General features: G+C 59.1%; 3 protein-coding genes across 11 annotated transcripts in view; 2 read left to right on the top strand and 1 right to left on the bottom strand.

Moving 5' to 3' along the window:
- Positions 1 to 22: 22 nt before the first annotated feature.
- TRMT1 (tRNA methyltransferase 1) lies at positions 23 to 8933 on the top strand. 2 transcript variants are annotated; one of them, XM_027084918.1, is made up of 17 exons: positions 23 to 141; positions 364 to 648; positions 734 to 789; positions 1041 to 1183; positions 1349 to 1536; positions 3543 to 3658; positions 3768 to 3880; positions 5852 to 6000; positions 6172 to 6258; positions 6343 to 6412; positions 6510 to 6644; positions 6737 to 6822; positions 7159 to 7267; positions 7354 to 7430; positions 8214 to 8333; positions 8425 to 8554; positions 8755 to 8933. In XM_027084918.1, the coding sequence occupies exons 2-17, from the start codon at positions 389 to 391 to the stop codon at positions 8902 to 8904; spliced, it is 1989 nt and encodes a 662-aa protein (XP_026940719.1). In that variant the 5' UTR covers positions 23 to 141; positions 364 to 388; the 3' UTR covers positions 8905 to 8933. The 2 variants fall into 2 exon arrangements, 1 of the variants encoding a protein (XP_026940719.1); XR_003428348.1 differs by lacking the exons at positions 8425 to 8554; positions 8755 to 8933 and having other exon boundaries at positions 39 to 141; positions 7354 to 7520; positions 8214 to 8327.
- Positions 8934 to 9655: 722 nt separating this feature from the next.
- LYL1 (LYL1 basic helix-loop-helix family member) lies at positions 9656 to 15773 on the top strand. The gene is made up of 4 exons (XM_027084932.1): positions 9656 to 11118; positions 12033 to 12385; positions 12469 to 12560; positions 13379 to 15773. Exons 2-4 carry the CDS (start codon positions 12054 to 12056, stop codon positions 13792 to 13794), a joined length of 840 nt encoding a protein of 279 aa, XP_026940733.1. The 5' UTR covers positions 9656 to 11118; positions 12033 to 12053; the 3' UTR covers positions 13795 to 15773.
- NFIX (nuclear factor I X) overlaps positions 14319 to 19630 on the bottom strand; it is a 98173-nt gene continuing 92861 nt past the window's right edge. For 5 of the 8 annotated variants that reach the window (XM_027084923.1, XM_027084927.1, XM_027084924.1 and 2 more), the window contains one exon: positions 14319 to 18547. In XM_027084923.1, coding sequence (XP_026940724.1) covers positions 18533 to 18547 — 15 coding nt within the window. In that variant the 3' untranslated portion in view covers positions 14319 to 18532. The remainder of the gene's footprint in view (positions 18548 to 19630) is intronic. The other 3 variants (XM_027084925.1, XM_027084926.1, XM_027084930.1) reach the window with 1 other exon arrangement.

Below are 19630 nucleotides of genomic sequence, written 5' to 3'. Positions count from 1 at the left end.
GCCCACTATAGGTAGCATCAATGATTGACTAAACTCTGTCACATGATCTGCCCTCCCACTGTGCCAACATGGCGGCGCCCAGGTCCTAATCTGGGGAAACGTGCACCGAGACCGATTTGGTTTTCGGTGCCGCAGGAGAAGGTGAGGGGGGCCTGGGCGACGCGGGGAGGGATCCGGAGCATGGGTGGGCCCGCTCGAGGCCTTCCGGCTTCTCAGGGACAGTCCTCCAAAGACGGGGGGTGGTGTCAATTTACTGAGGTCACAGGGTTTCCTTAGTCCCTACTTTACACTTGTGTAGGCCATCCGGCCAGGAAAGCAGCTCTCTGATGCTTTGGCTATTCTCTCCCCCGCCCTCCGAACTAGGCTTGGCGGGCAGAGGCGCCCGCGGATGTCCCGTGCGAGGATCGTTCTGTGGCTAAGCCTGAGTCTCCGCTCCGCCCGCAGCTTCTCTAGAGCCCGGTTTATGGAGGGGCAGCCCCAAGGGCCGCCAAATCCAGCGGCAACGGAGAATGGCACCGAGCCCTGCGGAGAAGAGCGCCCACCTGAGGTTCAGGAGACGACGGTCACTGAGGGGGCCGCCAAGATCGTCTTCCCCAGCGCAAACGAAGTTTTCTACAACCCAGTGCAGGAGTTCAACCGGGACCTGACGTGAGCAGAGTCCGGGGTCAGCTTGGCAGAGGGCAGTGGGTCTATGAGGATGAAGGGGTGTGAGCTGACTCTCCGTTTCCCGCAGATGTGCTGTGATTACCGAGTTTGCTCGCATTCAGCTTGGGGCCAAAGGAATCCAGAGTGAGTAGAGGTCCAGGCTCCTGGTGGGCAGGGGTGTCACGCAGGGCTCTCTCGTTGCCCCGCCCCTTCTCTCCCTTACCTTCCAGAAAGACTCCAGCCGTGTAGCAGGCCCTGGGCTCTGCTCCTCTGCCTTTCTCCAGGGACTTCGGGGAAGATTTTCTTCCCTGAATCTTCTGTATTCTGAAGAGTTGGGGGAGGTTTCTCAGATGGCGCTTTTATATCCCCTAACTCGTGCGTCTGGATGGCTGCAGTCAAGGTGCCAGGTGAGAAGGATTTGCAAAAGGTGGTCGTGGACTTGTCGGAGCAAGAGGACGACAAGGCTGAAGTGAAAGAGGGTGCAAACCTGGCCCCGGGAGACCAACCTCGAACAGCTGCCGTGCGGGATATCTGCGAGGTGGGGCCTGAACGTGGGAGGTAGCAGCCCTGGAGTCCGGTGGGTGGTAAAAGAAGGAAGGCTCCTGGAGGGGAAGAGGGATAGGAGCTGGGAGGGGGGGCTCCTTGCCGCCCAGCAGAGGATGGAGGCATGGATGTGAGTGGGGCTCCCTGCTTACTCCAACAGGAAGGCCTGCGAGTGCTGGAAGGCCTGGCAGCCTCCGGCCTCCGTTCCATTCGCTTTGCGCTAGAGGTGCCTGGGCTCCGATCCGTGGTTGCCAATGATGCCTCTGCCCGAGCCGTGGATCTCATGCGCCGTAATGTGCAGCTCAACGATGTGGCCCACCTTGTACAGCCCAGCCAGGCGGATGCCCGGTAGGTGCTGGGCAGTAGAGGCTAGCTGCTGAAGGTGCTTTCTGGAACAGAGGTCCCTGGGGTCAAATCCTGGCTGTGTCATAATCTTGCTCTGTGACCTTGGGGGAGTGGCCTTAGCCTCTTAGAGCCCGAGTTTCCTTGTCTATAAAACAAGGACAGTAGTTTTATAGGGGTTGCTGTATGTTATAGGGGTTACTGATTATACCTGTGTGGCTTGTGCTCCGAGGTGGAAATAAGTACCGTTATGGTCTCCATTTTAGACTCAACTTCTTGTACTTTTATTCAATCAAGTGAACCAGTGTATATCCAGTGCCAGGCACCATTCTTTCTTTTTTTTTTTTTCATTCTTTCTTTAAAAAAATAAATTTATTTATTTATTTTTGGCTGTGTTGGGTCTTCGTTGCTGCGCGTGGACTTTCTCTAGTTGCGGTGAGCGGGGGCTACTCTTGGTCATGGCGCACGGGCTTCTCATTGCGGTGGCTTCTTTTGTTGTGGAGCACGAGTTCTAGGCACGCAGGCTTCAGTAGTTGTGTCACGTGGGCCCAGTAGTTGTGGCTCGAGGGCTCTAGAGCACAGGCTTAGCAGTTGTGGCGCACGGGCTTGGTGGCTCCGCAGCATGTGGGATATTCCTGGACCAGGGCTCGAACCCATGTCCCCTGCATTGGCAGGTGGATTCTTAACCACCGCACCACTAGGGAAGTCCCCAGGAGCCATTCTACCTGTCAGGACTGCATCGGTAGGGTAAACAATACAGACAAAATCCCTGACCTTGTGGAGTTCATAATGCAGGGGTCAGCAAACTGCAGCCTGCGAGGCCCACGCCTGTTTTTTTATGGCCTGCCATCTAAGAATGTTTTTCACATTTTTAAAGGTTTAGAAAAAGAAGAATATGTGATAGGGACCATATGTCTCGCAAAAAGCCTAAAATACTTACTACCTGACCCTTTACAGAAAATAAATGAATTAAAAATGTTTGCTTTCTTGACCATATTAGAATCTAATAGGGGGACTTCCCTGGTGGTCCAGTGGCAAAGAATCCACCTTACAACGCAGGGGACGCGGGTTCGATCCCTGGTCAGGGAACTAAGATCCCACATGCCGCGGGGCAACTAAGGCCACGCACCACAACTACTGAGCTCGCGCGCCTCAACTAGAGCCCGCATGCCGCAGACTACAGAGCCCACACACTCTGCGACCCGCGTGCCACAAGTAGAGGAGAGAAAACACTCACACCACAACTAGAGAGAAGCCCGCGCACCAACGAAGAGCCCGCGTGCCACAACAGAGACCCGACGCAGCCAAAAATAAATAAGTAAATAAATCTTTTTTTTAAAAAAAAAAGAATCTAATAGGAAACACAGATGATAACCAATAATCATGACAAATAAATTAACTGTGTAGTAAACTAGAGGTGAGAAGTGCTGGAGGCAGGGGTGAAATAACAGGGTACAAGGGATGGATGAAGGAAGGGTTGCAGTTATAAATTACACTTACACGGTCAGGAGCATTTGCATTTTCTCACCTGCAAAGAACAACAATAGTTTCAAATCTGTGGAAGATTGTGTGATTAGATGAGTTAATACATTTATAAACCGCTTGAAACAGTGTCAGGTAAATATGTGCTGCATCAGTATTGGCTATTATTGCCATCTTGTTTTTCTGTTTTTGGGTTTTTTTTTTTTTTTTTTTTTTGGCCGCGCTGCATGGCTTATGGGATCTTAGTTCCCCGACCAGGGATTGAACACAGGCCCTCGGCAGTGAAAACACGGAGTCCTAACCACTGGACCGCCAGGGAATTCCCTATTATTATTGCCGCTGTTGGATAGGTAGACAGACCCAAGAAGGAAAAGTTAATATAGTTAGCAGATGGATAAGCCAGGATCTGAAGCCGTGCAGCTGGCCCCCAAGTCCAGGCCAAAACCATCACATTGTGTGAGTGAACGTGTGTAGGGGACAGCACGGGTCCCTGGTGCAGGGGATTGAGGACCTGACCCTCTCGCTCCTAGGATGCTGATGTACCAGCATCAGAAGGCGTCGGAGCGGTTTGATGTCATTGACCTGGACCCCTATGGCAGCCCCGCCCCCTTCCTGGATGCAGCTGTGCAGGCTGTGAGTGAAGGAGGTGAGGCCAGCCTCATGCAAGGGCGGGGTGGGGTTGGGTTGGGGGGGGTTATGTACTGAGCAGGGCTTGGGGTGTTGGAGGGTCCTCACTGCCGGGTCCCTCCCCACAGGGCTGCTGTGTGTGACCTGCACAGACATGGCAGTGCTGGCGGGGAACAGTGGGGAGACGTGCTACAGCAAGTACGGGGCCATGGCCCTCAAGAGCCGGGCCTGCCACGAGATGGTGAGGGGCCTCCCAACTCTCCTCCCACCCCCAGACCTGCTTGGCCAGATCCATCCCAGGATTTCGATGACAAGCATGTTCTTTGTTTTTTTAAAAATATTTATCTATTTATTTATTTTTTTGGTTGTGCTGGGTCTTAGTTGCAGCAGGCGGGCTCCTTAGCTGTGGCATGCGAACTCTGAGTTGCGGCACGCATGTGGGATCTAGTTCCCTGACCAGGAATCGACCCCGGGCTTCCTGCATTGGGAGCACGGAGTCTCAGCCACTGTGCCACCAGGGAGGTCCCAACAAGCACGTTCTTTAACCCGCATAGTTCCTGAGAGCATGGCTGCCAAATATGGTCCTCTGGGGGTGGGGTGGGGCAGTAGTTTTGCCCAGGATAAGAGTGGGTGATTACATTATTCTTTCTAGTATTTTCTACTTCAACAATTTTGCAATTTTCTTTTTTTTTTTTTTTTTTTTTTTTTTTTTTTGCCGCACTGCATGACCTACAGGATCTCAGTTGCCCAACCTGGGAGTAAACCCAGGCCATAGCAGTGAAAGCCTGGAATCCTAACCACTAGACCACCAGGGAACTCCCACAAAATTATTATTATTATCTCTAATTTTATGCTTCTTATTTATTTATTTATTTATTGGCTGCTTTGGGTCTTCATTGCTGTGCGCGGGCTTTCCCTAGTTGCGGCGACCCGGGGCTACTCTTTGTTGTGGTGCGCGGCTTCTCATCGTGGTGGCTTCTCTTGTTGTCAAACACGGGCTCTAGGCGCATGGGCTTCAGTAGTTGCAGCACATGGGCTCAGTAGTTGTGGCACGCAGTCTCTAGAGTGCAGGCTCAGTAGTTGTGGTGCACGGGTTTAGTTGCTCCGCAGCATGTGGGATCCTCCTGGACCAGGGATCAAACCCTTGCCTCCTGCATTGGCAGGCAGATTCTTAACCATTGTGCCATCAGGGTTGTCCACAAAATTTTTTTTTTTTTTTTTGCGGTACGCGGGCCTCTCACTGTTGTGGCCTCTCCCGTTGTGGAGCACAGGCTCCGGACACGCAGGCTCAGCGGCCATGGCTCACGGGCCCAGCTGCTCCGCGGCATGTGGGATCTTCCCGGACCGGGGCACGAACCTGTGTGCCCTACATCGGCAGGCGGACTCTCAACCATTGCGCCACCAGGGAAGCCCACAAAATTATTTTTTAAAGGCAGTTTTTCCAGGTTTGCATTTGGCTCTGGGTTCAGGTCCTAGTTTTGCTGGTGGCTTTGGGCAAGTGACTTCACCTTTTCTGGGCCTCTGTTTTTGCATCTGTGAAATGGGTATGATGATGACCCAGACCCCACCAGGTTGCTATGGGGATTCAAGAAGGTCGGGTTGGCTATGTTGAGGGGCTGGGAAAGGAGGGCTCTTGTCCTTGTTCCTTAAGGACCTTGTTGTCAGGTCAGTCTGGAAAATGCTGCCTCCTTTCCCGTGTCAGAGTCTTACTGCAGCCTCTGGCAAGGAGAAGGCCCCAGTAGTTCGCAGCACCCAGTATCCTGCCCAGAGGAATGCAGGTCCTTGTGCCACATCACACAGCATGGGGCATGCTGAGAATGCTAGTTGGAAGAGGTTTGGTTTACTGGGCCTGTGCTTTCCTTAATCATTTTGGGGCGGGGGGGGCGGCGTGCTGCACGGCACGTGGGATCTTAGTTCCCCGACCAGGGATGGAACCCATGCCCACCGCACTGGGAGCACGGAGTCTTAACCACTGGACCGCCAGGGAAGTCCCTTCCTTAATCATTTAGTGCCAGGGCCTTAAAGAGACAGACGGGTGTGATTTCATAGATGAGGGAACTGAGGCTCTCACTTGCCCAGGGTCACTCAGGGCTGGGCTGAGAACCCGGGGAGCCGGCCCTGACCCTGTACTTGCGAGCACCTTGTGTGGCTCCCTGTAGGGGAGGTGGCGGCGGGGGCAGGACTGATGGCTGGCACCCGCCCCCCACGCCAGGCCCTGAGGATTGTCCTGCACAGCCTGGACCTCCACGCCAACTGCTACCAGCGCTTCGTGGTGCCCCTGCTCAGCATCAGTGCCGACTTCTACGTGCGCATTTTCGTTCGCGTCTTCACCGGCCAGGCCAAGGTCAAGGCCTCGGCCAGGTTAGCCTGGGGCAGGGAAGGGTGATGGATGAGGGAGGTCACGGGGCCTTTCCCGGGGTGGGGGGAGGGAAGGCTGCCCTGGGGAGCCCAAAGGGGACCCAGTCAGCCTGAGGGAAGAGTTGGGGTGCGGTGGCAATTCCAGGAACTGGTGGCCACCCTGGTCTCCCACAGCAAGCAGGCGCTGGTGTTCCAGTGTGTGGGCTGCGGGGCGTTCCACCTCCAGCGCCTTGGGAAGGCATCGGGAGCCTCCGGTGGCCGGTGAGCAAGGGAGAGCTGGGGAGGAAGGCGAAGGGGGCATCCCAGCCAGGGTCACCACCCCCGACCTCACCCCTCTCTGTGCAGGGTCAAGTTCTCTGCAGCCTGCGGCCCCCCCGTGGCCCCAGAGTGTGAGCACTGTGGGCAGCGACACCAGGTGGGGCTGGGCGGGGGTGCGGGGGGGAAAGGCCAGGGGGGAGGCGGGGGTCCTGGCTGTCCTGATCCCTGCTTATCTGGTCCCTGTGTGTCCATAGCTTGGTGGCCCCATGTGGGCGGAGCCCCTCCATGACCTAGACTTCGTGGGCCGTGTCCTAGAGGCTGTGAGCACCAACCCTGGCCGCTTCCACACCGCCGAGCGGATCCGTGGGGTCCTGAGCGTCGTCGCTGAGGTGGGGACCGCGCCGTGACCGGGAGGAGGCCCCGCGGGTGCCCAGCCATCGTGCCTCGGTCCGCCCCACACCCATCCCGTCCTCTCTCGCAGGAGCTCCTGGATGTACCTCTCTACTACACGCTGGACCAGCTGAGCAGCACCATCCGCTGCAGCACGCCCAGGCTCCTGCAGCTGAGGTGAGGCTGGGCGCAGGGTGGAGCCTCTGCCTGACCCCCGGGTGCTCTTGGGCAAGTCGGCTCCCTCTTGGACTGGAGTCCCCTATAAAATGGAGGTCAAACATAACCCCGGTCTAGGGCTTCTCATGCACAAGAGCTTAGAACAGCTCTTGGAAGCCATGAGCCCTGGCCACGGGGATAGTCTTACTGTGAAGGTGGTCGGCATTATGCAGGCAATGCAGTCACCAGGAGACGTGCAGCCACGCCAGTCTGTGAAACAAGGGTCACACTCACAGGTCAGCACCGACCTTGGGGTCCAGCCTTCCCCTCCCCCTCACAATCCCTCCCGCTCCCCAGGTCTGCCCTCCTCCATGCTGGCTTCCGGGTCTCCCTCTCCCACGCCTGTAAGAATGCCGTGAAGACGGACGCTCCCTCCTCGGTCCTCTGGGACATCATGCGCTGCTGGGTGAGGCCAGGCCTGACCAGATGGAATTGGGAAGGCAGGGGACGGTCAGTGCCAGCATCCTCTGACCTCTGACCTTTGCCTCCCAGGAGAAGGAGTGTCCGGTGAAACGGGAGCGCCTGTCAGAGACCAGTCCGGCATTCCGCATTCTCAGTGTGGAGCCCAGGTAGGGGCATGGCATGGATACGGCTGCCCGCAGGCACGGGAAGTAGACGACACAGACCCTTCTCCTCACAGACACATGCTCATTCTTCAAGTGAGATCCAGAATCCATCCACTTCTCTCCCTCCCCTTCTGCCTTCACCCTATTCTGGCCCCAGTACTGCTCAGCTGGACCAGTGCAGTGGCCTTCACCCTGGTCCCGCAGCTCTCCTCCCCCCACATCCTGTTCCCCCCGCAGCAGCCAGAGGGCACCTGTGAGCACAAGTCAGATCCCGTCCCTCCTCTGCTCAGAACCCTCCGTGGCTCCCACCTGACTCACTAGAAACAATTCTATCTGCAGGCCCTGCACCATCTCCCCCTCACCTCCCTGCCCTCATTCGTCCACCACCCGCCCCCCCAACTCCACACTGGCCTCCTCACCCAAACTCACCAGGCACAGCCCCTCCTCAGGGCCTCTGCATGGCTCCCAGACTCCCCATTCCCTCTACCGTGCTCTTTTCCCCAAAACTCTTAATCTCATGCCCTCACACATTATAATTTACTGATTTGTGATTTGCCCCATTGCTTGCCTCTCTTGTGCATTAGAATGTCAGCTTTACTGGCAGCAGACTTTAGGCACACCGTAGGCACTTGATAAATGTTTATTAAATGAATGATAGAAACCTGACGTCTGCAGACACAGTTTTCCCAAAGTACGTCGAGCTACACTGAGGTGGGCAGGTGGCCTGGGCGGTGTGTGCCTGCCTGCCTGGTAGATGCCCTTCAGCCCCCACCCTCATTTCCCTAGGCTGCAGGCCAACTTCACCATCCGGGACGATGCCAACCCCAGCTCCCGCCAGCGAGGACTCAAGCGCTTCCAGGCCAACCCCGAGGCCAACTGGGGTCCCCGGCCCCGCGCCCGGCCACGGTGAGTGAGAGTGGGTTGGGGGTGGGGTTTGGCTGGAGGGGAGTGGGCACAGAGGCCAGACGGAGCCTCCGCTACTCGTCTCCCTACGCAGAGGCAAGGCGGCAGGCGAAGCTGTGGAAGAGAGACGCAAGCTACTCCAGAATAAGCGAAAGGAGCCGGAGGAGGACCTGGCCCAGCGGGCTGCCCAGCTCAAGACATTTCCCTGCAAGAGGTTCAAGGAGGTGAGGGGCCCCCCCAGCCCCTACTGAAGCACACATGGGTTCGCCTCCTGGCAACAGGGCTGGGCCAATGGGCAGGCAGGGCTGGGAGAACTGGGGCCAGGCAAGTGTGTGGGAGTGAGCTCCCCATCCAGGGAGGGAACCCAGCAGAGGCTGCTGAGCTCCGGGCCACGGTTCATTCACACCCATCATACTCCCACCAGGGCACCTGCCAGCGTGGGGAGCAGTGCTGCTACTCGCATAGCCCCCTGACACCCAAGGCCACTGCTGAAGCCACCCCCACTGACTGTCCAGAGGCCCCCGATCAGAACCCCCTTGGGCCTGGGGCTGCTGCTGGTCCAGGCGAAGACTGAGCCAATAAAGACTTTTCACCTTCCCCTGACTGTCATTTGTCTGAATGGGGAGGCTGCCTGTGGTGTGTCTGTCCATCTGCTGGAGGGGCTCTGTCCATCTCTTCAGCTGCTTGTCTGGGATCTGTTCCTCTGTCCATCTGGTTTGACTCCCTTGGGGAGCTCTGTGCATCTGGGCTGTGTTTGTCCCTGCCCGAATGAAGTGTTGTCATTGTTTCTGACGGGAGTGTTCTGTCTGCATTGGAGAGGTGGGGAGCTGATCGTCTTCCTGCAAGGTGCTTAGCCACCCATTTGCTGGCGCCTGCCGTTCCCGAGGTGGCCACGGGGCGGCAGCCGTGCGCTCACGCCCGCAGGGACCTTTACCCCCTTCCCCTTCCTCCCATCCTCCCAGCGTGGGCGCGCCCCCTGGACGCAGGCACGCGCGCAGGCTGGTGTTCTAGACCCCGCGCCCGCTTATGGACTCGCGCCCCCGCCGCCGCCACCTCGCCGCCTGGTTTCTCTGGCCCAGTTCCCGCCAGGGCCCCGGTGGCGGAAGCCGGACCGGAACCAGGCGCCTCATGCATCCGCTCCAGACCAGGTGCTTCCTGCCCTGCGGCCCCTCGGGCTCGCACACTGAGGCACCCGGCAGCCTGCTGCAACCCCTCCCCCCAGGGCAGGGGCGGGTGGCAGCGTTAATGAAGAGGCCTGGGGCAGAATCCCCACCCTGCCACGTGGTAGCTGTGGGACCCTGCAAGCACCCTTTACCTTGCTTCATCCCCATCTGTAAAATGAACCTAATTCCAGAACCCACCTTGTAGGGATACCAGAGTTAACTCGTATGTTTAGAACTGTACTCTTGCTTCCCTGGGACAGTAGGAAGGTTGCTTGTGGGGTCCTGGGCTTCACCTGATTCCTGAGTCGGGGGGCGATAGTTCGGTGCTGGGGGGCAGCTGAGGGCCTGCCTGGGGCTCCTGCAGTCGCCCAGATATGCACTGGGCAAAGTACGACTGACCTGGTGGGAGGTTGCTGGGGATAAGGGACAGTGTTATGTTGACAGTGTCACTGCTTATGTTGTGGTACCCAGCACCCCTCCCTTTGTGAGGCCCAGCAGGAACTTGAGCTTTACCACCATTCCAAGATATTTACCCAATGCCTCTTTATCACTGTCCACCCTGAAGTGGACCCCACTGTGGGATGAGGGCCAAGGACCTCTGAGTTGGGGCTATGTGATCCTGTGACGTGGAGGCCCAGGATTGTGGGGACCTGCTGGGGAGGCACCTATTAGAAGGTTCTGCCAGCTCTGGCATGGGAGGAAATCTCCCCCAGCTGTGGTACTTCCCCTCACCCTCCTGGGCCTGGAAAGGTGGTGTGGATAGTGCACCGGGGGGGGGGGGGCAAGACACCTGCTTAGGCTGGACACCCAAGGCCAAACTGTCAGAACTGCCCTCCAGTCAGTGCCCCACTCCAGGGTGGGGTTGGCAGAAAGGCGGGGAGGCACTCCGTAGAAAGAGGAACCAGGCAGGGTGAGGAGAGGAGAAGGGGGCCCCTGGGTCACGAGGCCCCAGCAGGGCCGGAAAGAGCTCTCCTCCACCCCCATCAGCACGGACACAGCAAGGGGTATTCAAAGCTGGAGGACAGACCCAAGTGACATAGGGACCACTGCATCCATCCCTGCCTCAGTGTCCCTTCTGCATGCAACTGGGCACCTCACTCCTAGGGGTGTGCACCCTGGCTGGGATCCTTCAGTGCCTGGGGGGATGGAAGGTGAGGCCTTGAGGGGTGACAGTCAGTCCTGCATGTGCCGGCTGGGGGCGGGGACTTGAGGCCCGCGCTAGGAGATCCCCGCCCGCTGGTTTCCTCCGGGGTCAGCCCGGCTCCTTATCAGGCGCGGCCAGGCAGCCAGGCCCTTATCTGCACTGGCCCAGCATCCTCCGGCCCGCTGCGCCAGGGGTGAGAGGGAGGAAACCCGGCCGCCAGGGGCGGGGAGAGGGCAGGCGGCCCGGAGCTGCTCACTTTCCCTGGAGGGACCTACCCTGTTGCCACCGCCGCCGCGGTGGCCCTTGGGAGCCAAGGAAGCGGGGCGGCCTGATGCTGCGGCCCAGACAGGGCCTCCGGCCGCCAGCAGCACGCAGCGCAGAGGCCCGAGCGGGCGGCGGTGCCTTGCCTGAAGTCGGAACCACATCCTGGACCTGAAGGACAGAGTCACGGCCATCAGCAGGCATCCGGAGCAGTGCTGGGGTAAGAGTGGCGTGGGCCTGAAATTGGGGGATCCCGGACCCGCCTACATTCATTCATTCATTCCTTCCTTCATTCATCTAGGGGGCCCACTAAGTGAGAGACTAGGCCTAGCTAGGGAAGACAGGGCAGAGGGGCCAGGAATCCCAGACATTGCTGGGACACGCCAGGCCATGAGGCCAAGAGTGAACAGGGATATGGAAGCAGGGTGCAAAGGGGTGGATACTGATGGGGGGTGGGGAGGACACAAGAGCCAGAGGGAGGATTGGGGCATGACTGTGCTGGGCAGTAGGGTTAGCATCTGGAGTCAATGTCAGCAGTGGGGTCACAGGGGACATTTTCAGCGGGTGGGGGCGTGGTCACTGGAGTGATTATGGAGGACTTTCAGAGTCTGACATGGAGACAATGGGAAGAGCCTCAGGGTTATAGCTGAGGGCCACATGGTCAGCCAGGGGGCAGTGATCAGTGAAGGGTCAGTTAATCGTGGAGGGATTCCAAGGTCCATGGTGTCCATGAAGGGTCTTGGGATCAGATCTGAGGGTTACAGGGGCACCCTGTGGTCAAAGGGTCCATCATGGGCTCCCTGCCTTGCCCTTCCCTCCAGGCTCCAGGCGAGAGGGGATTCTGGAAGAAGGGAAATTTGCTCAGGGGCTCTACAACTAAGGCCTCATGGGTCACAGACAGCTCAGAAGCAGCATTGCTGAGCTCAGTGCTGCCCAGCACCTCAGTGGGCACCTCCTGTCCTTGTGTTGGACCCCCTCCCATGTCCTGGTAGTTTCTGGGCCCACCCTGCATCTGCCTTTGCCCACTGAACTGCCACCCCCTCCAGTCTTCCCCCCATTTGAGGGCTCTGTTGGGCTAAGGGTGGGGGGTGGCTTCTGATTCCCCCCTCCCCGCTGGCTTCCTTCCTCCCACAGGTGAGCACCCCCTCGGGGTCCATGTGCCCGCCCGAGGCCCAGGCAGAGGTGGGCCCCACCATGACCGAGAAGGCCAAGATGGTGTGTGCCCCCAGCCCAGTGCCTGCCCCGCCCCCAAAGCCCGCCTCGCCTGGGCCCCCAAAGGTGGAGGAGGTGGGCCACAGAGGCTCCTCGCCACCCAGGCTGCCCCCTGGCGTGCCAGTGATCAGCCTGGGCCACACCAGGCCCCCAGGGGCAGCCATGGCCACCACGGAACTAAGCACCCTCCGTCCCCCGCTGCTGCAACTCTCCACCCTGGGAACCGCCCCAGCGCCCCTGGCCCTGCATTACCACCCTCACCCCTTCCTCAACAGGTCAGTGGGGGACTGGGGCCTGGGGGGAATCCGGGGTCAGGGTCCTTACCCACAAGGCATTAGTGACCCACGACCCCTTACAGCCTCTACATTGGGCCGGCAGGACCTTTCAGCATCTTCCCTAGCAGCCGGCTGAAGCGGAGACCAAGCCATTGTGAGCTGGAGCTGGCTGAGGGTGAGTATGGGTTTGTGTTCGCCCAGCCACCTCTGCTGGGGCCCACGTCTGCCACATAGCCTTCCGCAGGGAAAGGTTATGTGACATCGCACACAGACATACACAGGACAGCCCACACAGGGGCTCAGGACTCAGGCAGGTTACACCCACATGCAAAACCCCAGAAAAATGGCCAGTTCCACACAAGCACAGCCACCCAACGAGCCACAAAGGGTCGCGGCAAGACACAGCATGGCATGGGGGCTTCAAAATGACAGCCACGCACATGCGCAGGCACACAGGAAACAGCCACACAAGAGAGAGAGTCACAGGACCGCAACCACAGCCACTGAGGTCCATGGCCACACAGGAATTAGCCACACAACCACACGGCAATGATCACACACCACAGCCATTTAGATATGCCAGGAGTTCACAAGGCCACCTGAGACATGAACGGCACCACAATCACTGGGAGAGAAACTCTCAGAATGAGAATGAGAGCCATAGGGACAGCTCCCCGGACCGGCAGCCACATTCCCTAGAGAATTCCAGCCCTTAACATCAAGGTGTAGACAGAGGTACAGAAGGCTTCAGTTGTCTGTAGCTTGGGCCTGTGATAGTCCTTGTCTAGGCAGCTTAGAGGTGGGGCTGCGGGGGCTGCTAACTGGCAGGAGGGCTACACGTGGATCCTACGTGTGTATCCCTTGGGTGGAGAAAGGCCCAGCTCCCCGCCGGGGATGAAGTCCCATGAGGGTGCTGGGAGTCTGGAGTAAGGGCAGGTGGGGGTGCCTGCCTCCCCCGGGCCATGGCGCCAACCCTGCCACTCCTGTCCTCAGGGCACCAGCCCCAGAAGGTGGCCCGGCGCGTGTTCACCAACAGTCGGGAGCGCTGGCGGCAGCAGAACGTGAACGGCGCCTTCGCCGAGCTCAGGAAACTGCTGCCAACGCACCCGCCCGACCGGAAGCTGAGCAAGAACGAGGTGCTCCGCCTGGCCATGAAATACATTGGCTTCCTGGTGCGGCTGCTGCGCGACCAGGCAGCGGCTCTGGCCGCAGGCTCCGCCCCTCCAGGGCCCCGCAAACGGCCGGCGCACCGAGCCCTGGACGACGGCGCCCGCCGCGGGCCTTGTCGCAAGGCCGAGGTGGTGGCGCGCCCGCAGCCCGCGCCCCCAGGCGGCCCCGATGGCAGCCCCGGTGGGGCAGGCCGACCCATCAAGACAGAAAAAGCGGCTGTGAGTCCGGAGGTGCGATGACCTCCACGGTGTCGCCTCTGAGCCGAAGGGCACTGGGAACTCAGCCCAGGGCCGTCCAGGAAGGGGCGGACGACGCTCAGCGCCTGCTCTGGAGATAACTCCCCCGAAGAAGGACCAGTGAAGAGTCCCCTACAGGGGAAAGGGCCCGGGGGTCTGGAAGGGCGACCGTCGCCCCCAGGGGCCCTGCAGACCCTTTTATCGCCCACCGCCCGCTGGAAGTGGCCTTGTCCGCGTACCCCTCCCGGGGGAGAGGCCCGGGAACCAACACGTCATCGGAGCGGTCATCGGACCCAAGTGGTGCCGCATTTTTACGTGCTGGGGTCACCGAGGGAGGTGGGGAGGGACCGGAGAGCCTACTCCTTTCTCACCGGCGCCCCCTCCCGGAGACCAAGAGATACGCGCTCCTCGACGGTGGCGGCCGCCGGCCTGGCGGGAGGAGGCGCAGAATCCATGCGGCGGCCCCACCCCACCGATCCCGAAACTGTCCCGCACGATCGCGTTAGCGAAGGCTCAGGCGCTCTTGCTTTTGTTTTTCTTTATTTCTTTATTTCACATACACATTAGCCATTCAATGGAGAAGCCGGAGAGAGTCAGGCAAAGATGGTATAACAGAAGCGCAGTGACGGGGGCGGGTTGGGGTGGGGCGGGGCGGAGAGGGAACGTACGGGCTGGCTGCCTACTTGCATTCCGCTAGGACACTGAAAACCCAGAAAACAAAACAGACAGTAAACTACCCTTGTTTCTTATGTATCTCAGTGCAGAGACGGGGGTGGAGGGCAGAGAAGGGGAGACCAGGCTGAAGGAAGAGGAGCGGAGGGACGGGGACGCTAAGGGGGAAGCACACCAAATCCATTAGTACTATATATAGAGATACTCGTATATACTGCGTTTCTTAGCCTAAGAAGAAACTTGTTTGACGGGACGGGCGGCCTTTGCGGTCCGCGATGCTGGTGCTGGTCGGGCGCACGGATCTCCCGGGGCCGAAGCGGGGCTGGCCCAGGCTGGCTTGCGGGGGGAGGGGGGCGCCCCAAGGGTGGGTGGGTGGGAGCAGAGGCGGGGCTGGGGTGCCCCTCGGGCTCTCGATTGGGGGACGAAAGTTCTCGTGACTTTATTGCTCCTTTATTTTCTCTCGTGTGTGTGTGTGTCGGGGGGGGGGGTGTCCGTTCAGCACGGTCGGGGTGGGGAAGTGGTGGGTCGTCTGAGCCACCCGGCCCCTCTGGGACCCAGAGCGCGGCGTCCGCTCCGCCAGCACGGGGGTGAGAACAAGGCACTAGGTCGGCCGGCCAGCGCGGGGGCGGGTGTGTAAGGCAGTCGACGGGGTTGGTTGCAGGGTAAGGATGGGGCTGTGTGCGGGGCCGTGTGCGTGCGTGCGTGCGTGCGCGGGCCTGGGCGAATCGACCTGTCAGCTTGGCTGGTCCTGTCCTGGAGCGTCGAGCCTTCCCCGTACTCCCCGGAGGGTGACCGGGGTGGGGGTGGGAGGGTGATGTTGAGTCGCGGGCGCCGGGGAAGCGGTGGGGGGCGGGGGAGGGGAGAAACTACCAACTTGCTGAGCGCGCTCCTGATAATGCTGGTGAGGGTCAAGTTGGCGTCTGGCTCAAAGAAGGACGCTCGGGTTGGAGAGGGAGGGAGGGGACGTTTGTTCGTTGGCATTGACCTCTGCGGGGGAGGGGCTGGGGACCCGCCGCCGCGCCCCCGGGCCCGGACGGGGATGGGGCGAGGAGGGGGCGCTGGGCCCCGGGGAGGGGGCGCCCGGGGAGACCCGCGGCCAGAGCAGCCCGCCGCCGGGCGCACGCCGCTGTCCCGTTCCGTTAAACTCAACAAAGAAGGGATATGCGTGTTCCTAACAAGTGCAGGATATTTAATTGATTCATAAACTTATGTATAATAGTTTGTGGGTTTTTTAAAACGTACTTTATAATGTAAGAAGCACCAGGGTTTTTATGTTGAATTATCTTTAAAATAATTTTCTCTCGTCCTTTTCCTTTTTGATCTTGTGTTGGTTTTTTAATGTCGAGGTGTTGTTTTTTTATTTTTCAATTCTAAAATGTGAACGTTTCCTTCAGCCCTCCCACCGAAACCGAGAACGAACGACGAAACAAATAAAAACCCCAGATCATCCTCGTCAACGCAGGAAAACGACTTAAAAAAAAAAAAAAAAAACAAAAAAAAAAAAAAAAAGGAAAAAACACTCAGCTTTCGTTACCCCCGCACAAGGCGGGGCAGGCCCGGTTCTTTTAGCGTCCCCAGAGCCGCGAGGACATTACAACAAAAATAGAATTTTTTTTCTTAATCTCTTAACATACAAAGATAGGAAAACTCTCTGATGCATTGCACTTGGTTCAATGAAAAAAAAAAAAAGTTCATTTCCCCCATATATATTTTTTGTGGGTTTTTTCTCTTCTAACACGTCCCCACATCTCCTGTCGCCCTCGTCGCCCCTCGCCTGCCCCTCACAACAACACTTAGGAAAGGAGCGGCCCCCAACCCCCGTGCCCACCCCGGCAGCCCTGCAGGGCGCGCTCCCGCCCCGGCCCAGCTGGCCTGCAGCTTCCGACCTCGCCTGGGCGGGCGCCCCGCAGACCCCCGCCCCCGAGGACCCACCGCGCCCGCGGCCCCGATTGTCTTCGAGGGAAGGGGCGTGTGCGGCCGGGCAGGGGGGCAGGGGTCCCTTCTGCTCCCCTCTCAGCTCTGACCCTGTTTAGCCAACCAAACTGAAAAATCATTGCACTTTGACCGCGCGTCACGCCCGGCCCACCCGGCCCCCCACCCCCCGCCCTACTCCCCACGACCCCCAGGCTCCCGCAGATTCCCCTATCCCCTGCTTCTCAGACCCGGTCCTCCTCGAGGGCTGCACGCGGATGGGGGAGGGGCTTCGCTCAACTTCCAACAAAAGCCACCCCTGGGGCCAGCCACCTTGTGGCTTCCAGCTGGGGAGGAGGCACCACTCAAGCTGGCCCCTTTTGCCCCAGGTAAGAGCTCTCCTCTCGTCTCCAGCCACCTCCCTCCCCTCCTTCCCTCCCTTTGCTTGGGGCCACAGCCTCACAAACTAGATTCACAATAAATAAAGCCCATAACCCACCCCTATGTGGTGCAACGTTGGGTTGATTGACTTTCAGAGGATCCTGACCTGTGCTTTGTGTTTTCATACAGTTAAGAAGGAGAGAGAAAGAGAGAGAGAGAGGCACAAGGACTCCAGAAGGGGGCCAAGATGCAGGGAGGAGGGAGTAAGGCACAGAAAGACAAGCCAGAGGGGCCAAGTCACACCCTGGAGGCGGGCTGGGCGTGCTCTTGCTCCCCTCCCTCCCAGGGGGGCTTCTGAAGACCCTCTGGACAGGCCCCCAACCATCCCTTAGGGGAGGAGGGGGCTGTGGTGGTGGTGGTAGGGGAGAGCTACTTCTTGTGGTGTGTTACCAAATTGTTCCCAAGTTGCTCAAATGGAGGAGTTCCCAATTGCAACAGCAAAAGACCGAAACAATGAATGCCCCACCCCTAAATAAAGAGTAAAGACATTACAGCTGAAATCCAGAGAGAAGTGGCCATGGGGGTGGCGTGGGGGAAAGGGGAGGCAGAGAAAGCTCCAAAACACTTTTGAAAAAGGACGACACCCAACACCCTCCAAAGGAACTGAAAGTCGGCAAGCAGGACGCCTACCTAGCGCGGGTGGCGGTTTAGCCAACGGCAGCGGCGGCTGCCTCGTCCTCCTCGCTCGACTCCGGGGTCCCCTTTCTGCTCCACTCTCCGGCCCGGCCACAGCAGGGCTGTCTGCGTAGGGGCAGGGGCAGGGACCGATGGGGCGGAGCGAGGGCACCTGCATGCGGGGCTGGGGTGTGGGGGCAACCTGGGGCCCACCTCCCCTCACGTGTAGCATGTCAGGACGGTGACCTTCCTGGCCTGCCTTGGGAGGGAGGGAAGAGGGGACCTGTCCCAGGCTGGGATGGGCTGTCTAGAGCATTCCGACCTTTTCCTATGGACTGTACAGAGGGGTTTGGGGCCCGGGGAACTGCCCCTGCAGCTCAGGGTCGGGTGGTAGAACACCCTCCATTCTGGGAGCACAAAACTAGCTCCGGGAGATGCCCCCTGCCCAGCCGGGGTTGGGGGGCTTCTAGCCCGAGGGTGGGGCAGAGGGACATCGCGAGGCTACCCTGCCTCACCCGGTCCAGAGCAGCTGGGGGAAGAAGCCAGAGGCAAAGGCAGTGAGGGAGGGAGGGGGTGGAGTCTGGAGGGGAGAGCCCTCTGGATCTGCACCCCATCATCTTTACAAGCTGGTCCTCTGAGCTCCCTAGTGAAGCTCCGGCCCTAGTCGAGGGTGGGGTTCCCCTAGGAAGGGTGAGGGTGGGGGACAGGCCCCTTCAGAATTGTGCTGGTTGCTTTGTTTGGGGATTTTGCTCCTTCCCCAGAAGGCCGGGACGGGATGTGGGGGGAGGAAGGCAGTTCTGCATCCTTTCTTTCTGTCCTCTACTTGACAGAGTCCGTTTTGCATGTTTCTTTCTGCTTGGCTGCTGGTGCACAGCTCCACCGAGACCTCTTCTGAGGCTCTCCGAGAACTGAGCTGCTTCTGGGGGCCTGCAGGGGTCCCCGGGCTGGAGGAGAGAAGGGCTGAGTGGCTGACGACGTCTAATTTTTGCTTTTCGGTGGGGCTGGGCTGGGCTGGGGGATTTTTTTCCACGTCTCAAAATTTCTTCTCCCCCCTTTTGAGGAACCTCTTCTTTTCATTTTGCCATTTCTTTTGTCGATCTTATCAGAGGAACCAGGACTGAAATGGGACGAAAAAAGAGGCGATATTGAGAATAGCAGGGGCAGGTCCCTTCTTGCTCCCACCTGGTCCTGTGACTCCAGGCTGGTTCCTGAGGCCCCTGGAGGGTCCAGCTCCAGCAGAGCCAAGGACACCAACACCTCGTGCAGAGGTACATCCCCACTCTGTCGGTCCCTCCTATGGGGATCCTGACACCCCAGGAGACCCTGCCTCCGGTGCTAGAGTCCAGCTGGCCTTCTCGTGGGTACTGTGCCCAGCGGGTAAACCCCCGTGGCTGGCACTGGCACAAGCACAGACCTGGGATCTGGCCATGTTTCCAATTGTTTAGGTTTTTGTGTGGGTCCTGGAGGGTGGGGGAGGATGCCAGGCTACAGCTTTTGTCCCCAGAGGGGTTTGGGGAGTGGCGTGGGGGGTAGTCCAGCTTCTTGCTGAGTTTTCTTTCTGTCTCTTTGGATTAAAAGCAGAAATTCCCATCTGCATAGCTCAGCTAAGGTCCCACAGCCTGAAAGTCTGGGGAGGGGTGGGTACCACATGGCTTCAGTCCCTAGCAGTACCAGGCCTGGGGGAAGGGATCAGTAGCCCAGTGGGCTTGATCTTCTACCCTCCTGGGCACCACGCCCTGTGGAAGACCTGAGGCTCCCTCGGGTGGGCATCGCTTCCCTCAGGGTGCCAGCAGGGGGCGCCGCCTTCCCACAAACAGGCTCTGGCAGCCACTCAGTACAAAACACACCTAGGGTGGACCCCTGGGAACTGGGCTGCCTGGCAGAACCCTCCACAAAAGGCTCTGGCCCCACCTCATGGCCAAGGGGCGGGGCAGGGGGGTTCTCCTCTATGGTCTACAGTGCCTGGGTATGTCTGGTGGTACCCTCGGGGCAAAATGGTGGTGGGTGGTCCCTGAAAATGCATCTTGGGGCCTCTCTCCGGCTCAGGGTCACAGACTCAGATCTGCAGAGGCCAAGCAGAGCTAACTACAGAGCATGCACCTGGTGCGGACTCATTCTATCCTTACTCCAACCCTGCACAGAAGCCAGGTGAAGAGAGGGTGGCTGAACTGCCCAAGGCCACACAGCCCACAGGGCCAAG

The sequence above is a fragment of the Aethalodelphis obliquidens genome, unplaced genomic scaffold (genome assembly GCF_003676395.1).
Source record: "Aethalodelphis obliquidens isolate GAN/ISIS:26980383/991018 unplaced genomic scaffold, ASM367639v1 scaffold53, whole genome shotgun sequence".
Lineage (NCBI taxonomy): Eukaryota > Metazoa > Chordata > Mammalia > Artiodactyla > Delphinidae > Aethalodelphis > Aethalodelphis obliquidens.
This window is presented reverse-complemented; position numbering and strand designations above follow the sequence as displayed.

What these genes read in the sequence shown, in the direction of transcription:
- LYL1 (XM_027084932.1), top strand. Translation starts at nt 12,054, where the DNA reads ATGTGCCCGCCCGAGGCCCAGGCAGAGGTGGGCCCCACCATGACCGAG. An exon ending in CCTCACCCCTTCCTCAACAG is followed by an intron (nt 12,386 to 12,468) that starts GTCAGTGGGGGA and finishes GACCCCTTACAG; the next exon opens with CCTCTACATTGGGCCGGCAG. An exon ending in TGAGCTGGAGCTGGCTGAGG is followed by an intron (nt 12,561 to 13,378) that starts GTGAGTATGGGT and finishes TCCTGTCCTCAG; the next exon opens with GGCACCAGCCCCAGAAGGTG.
- TRMT1 (XM_027084918.1), top strand. Translation starts at nt 389, where the DNA reads ATGTCCCGTGCGAGGATCGTTCTGTGGCTAAGCCTGAGTCTCCGCTCC. An exon ending in CCGTGCGGGATATCTGCGAG is followed by an intron (nt 1,184 to 1,348) that starts GTGGGGCCTGAA and finishes TTACTCCAACAG; the next exon opens with GAAGGCCTGCGAGTGCTGGA. An exon ending in GGGACATCATGCGCTGCTGG is followed by an intron (nt 7,268 to 7,353) that starts GTGAGGCCAGGC and finishes TTTGCCTCCCAG; the next exon opens with GAGAAGGAGTGTCCGGTGAA.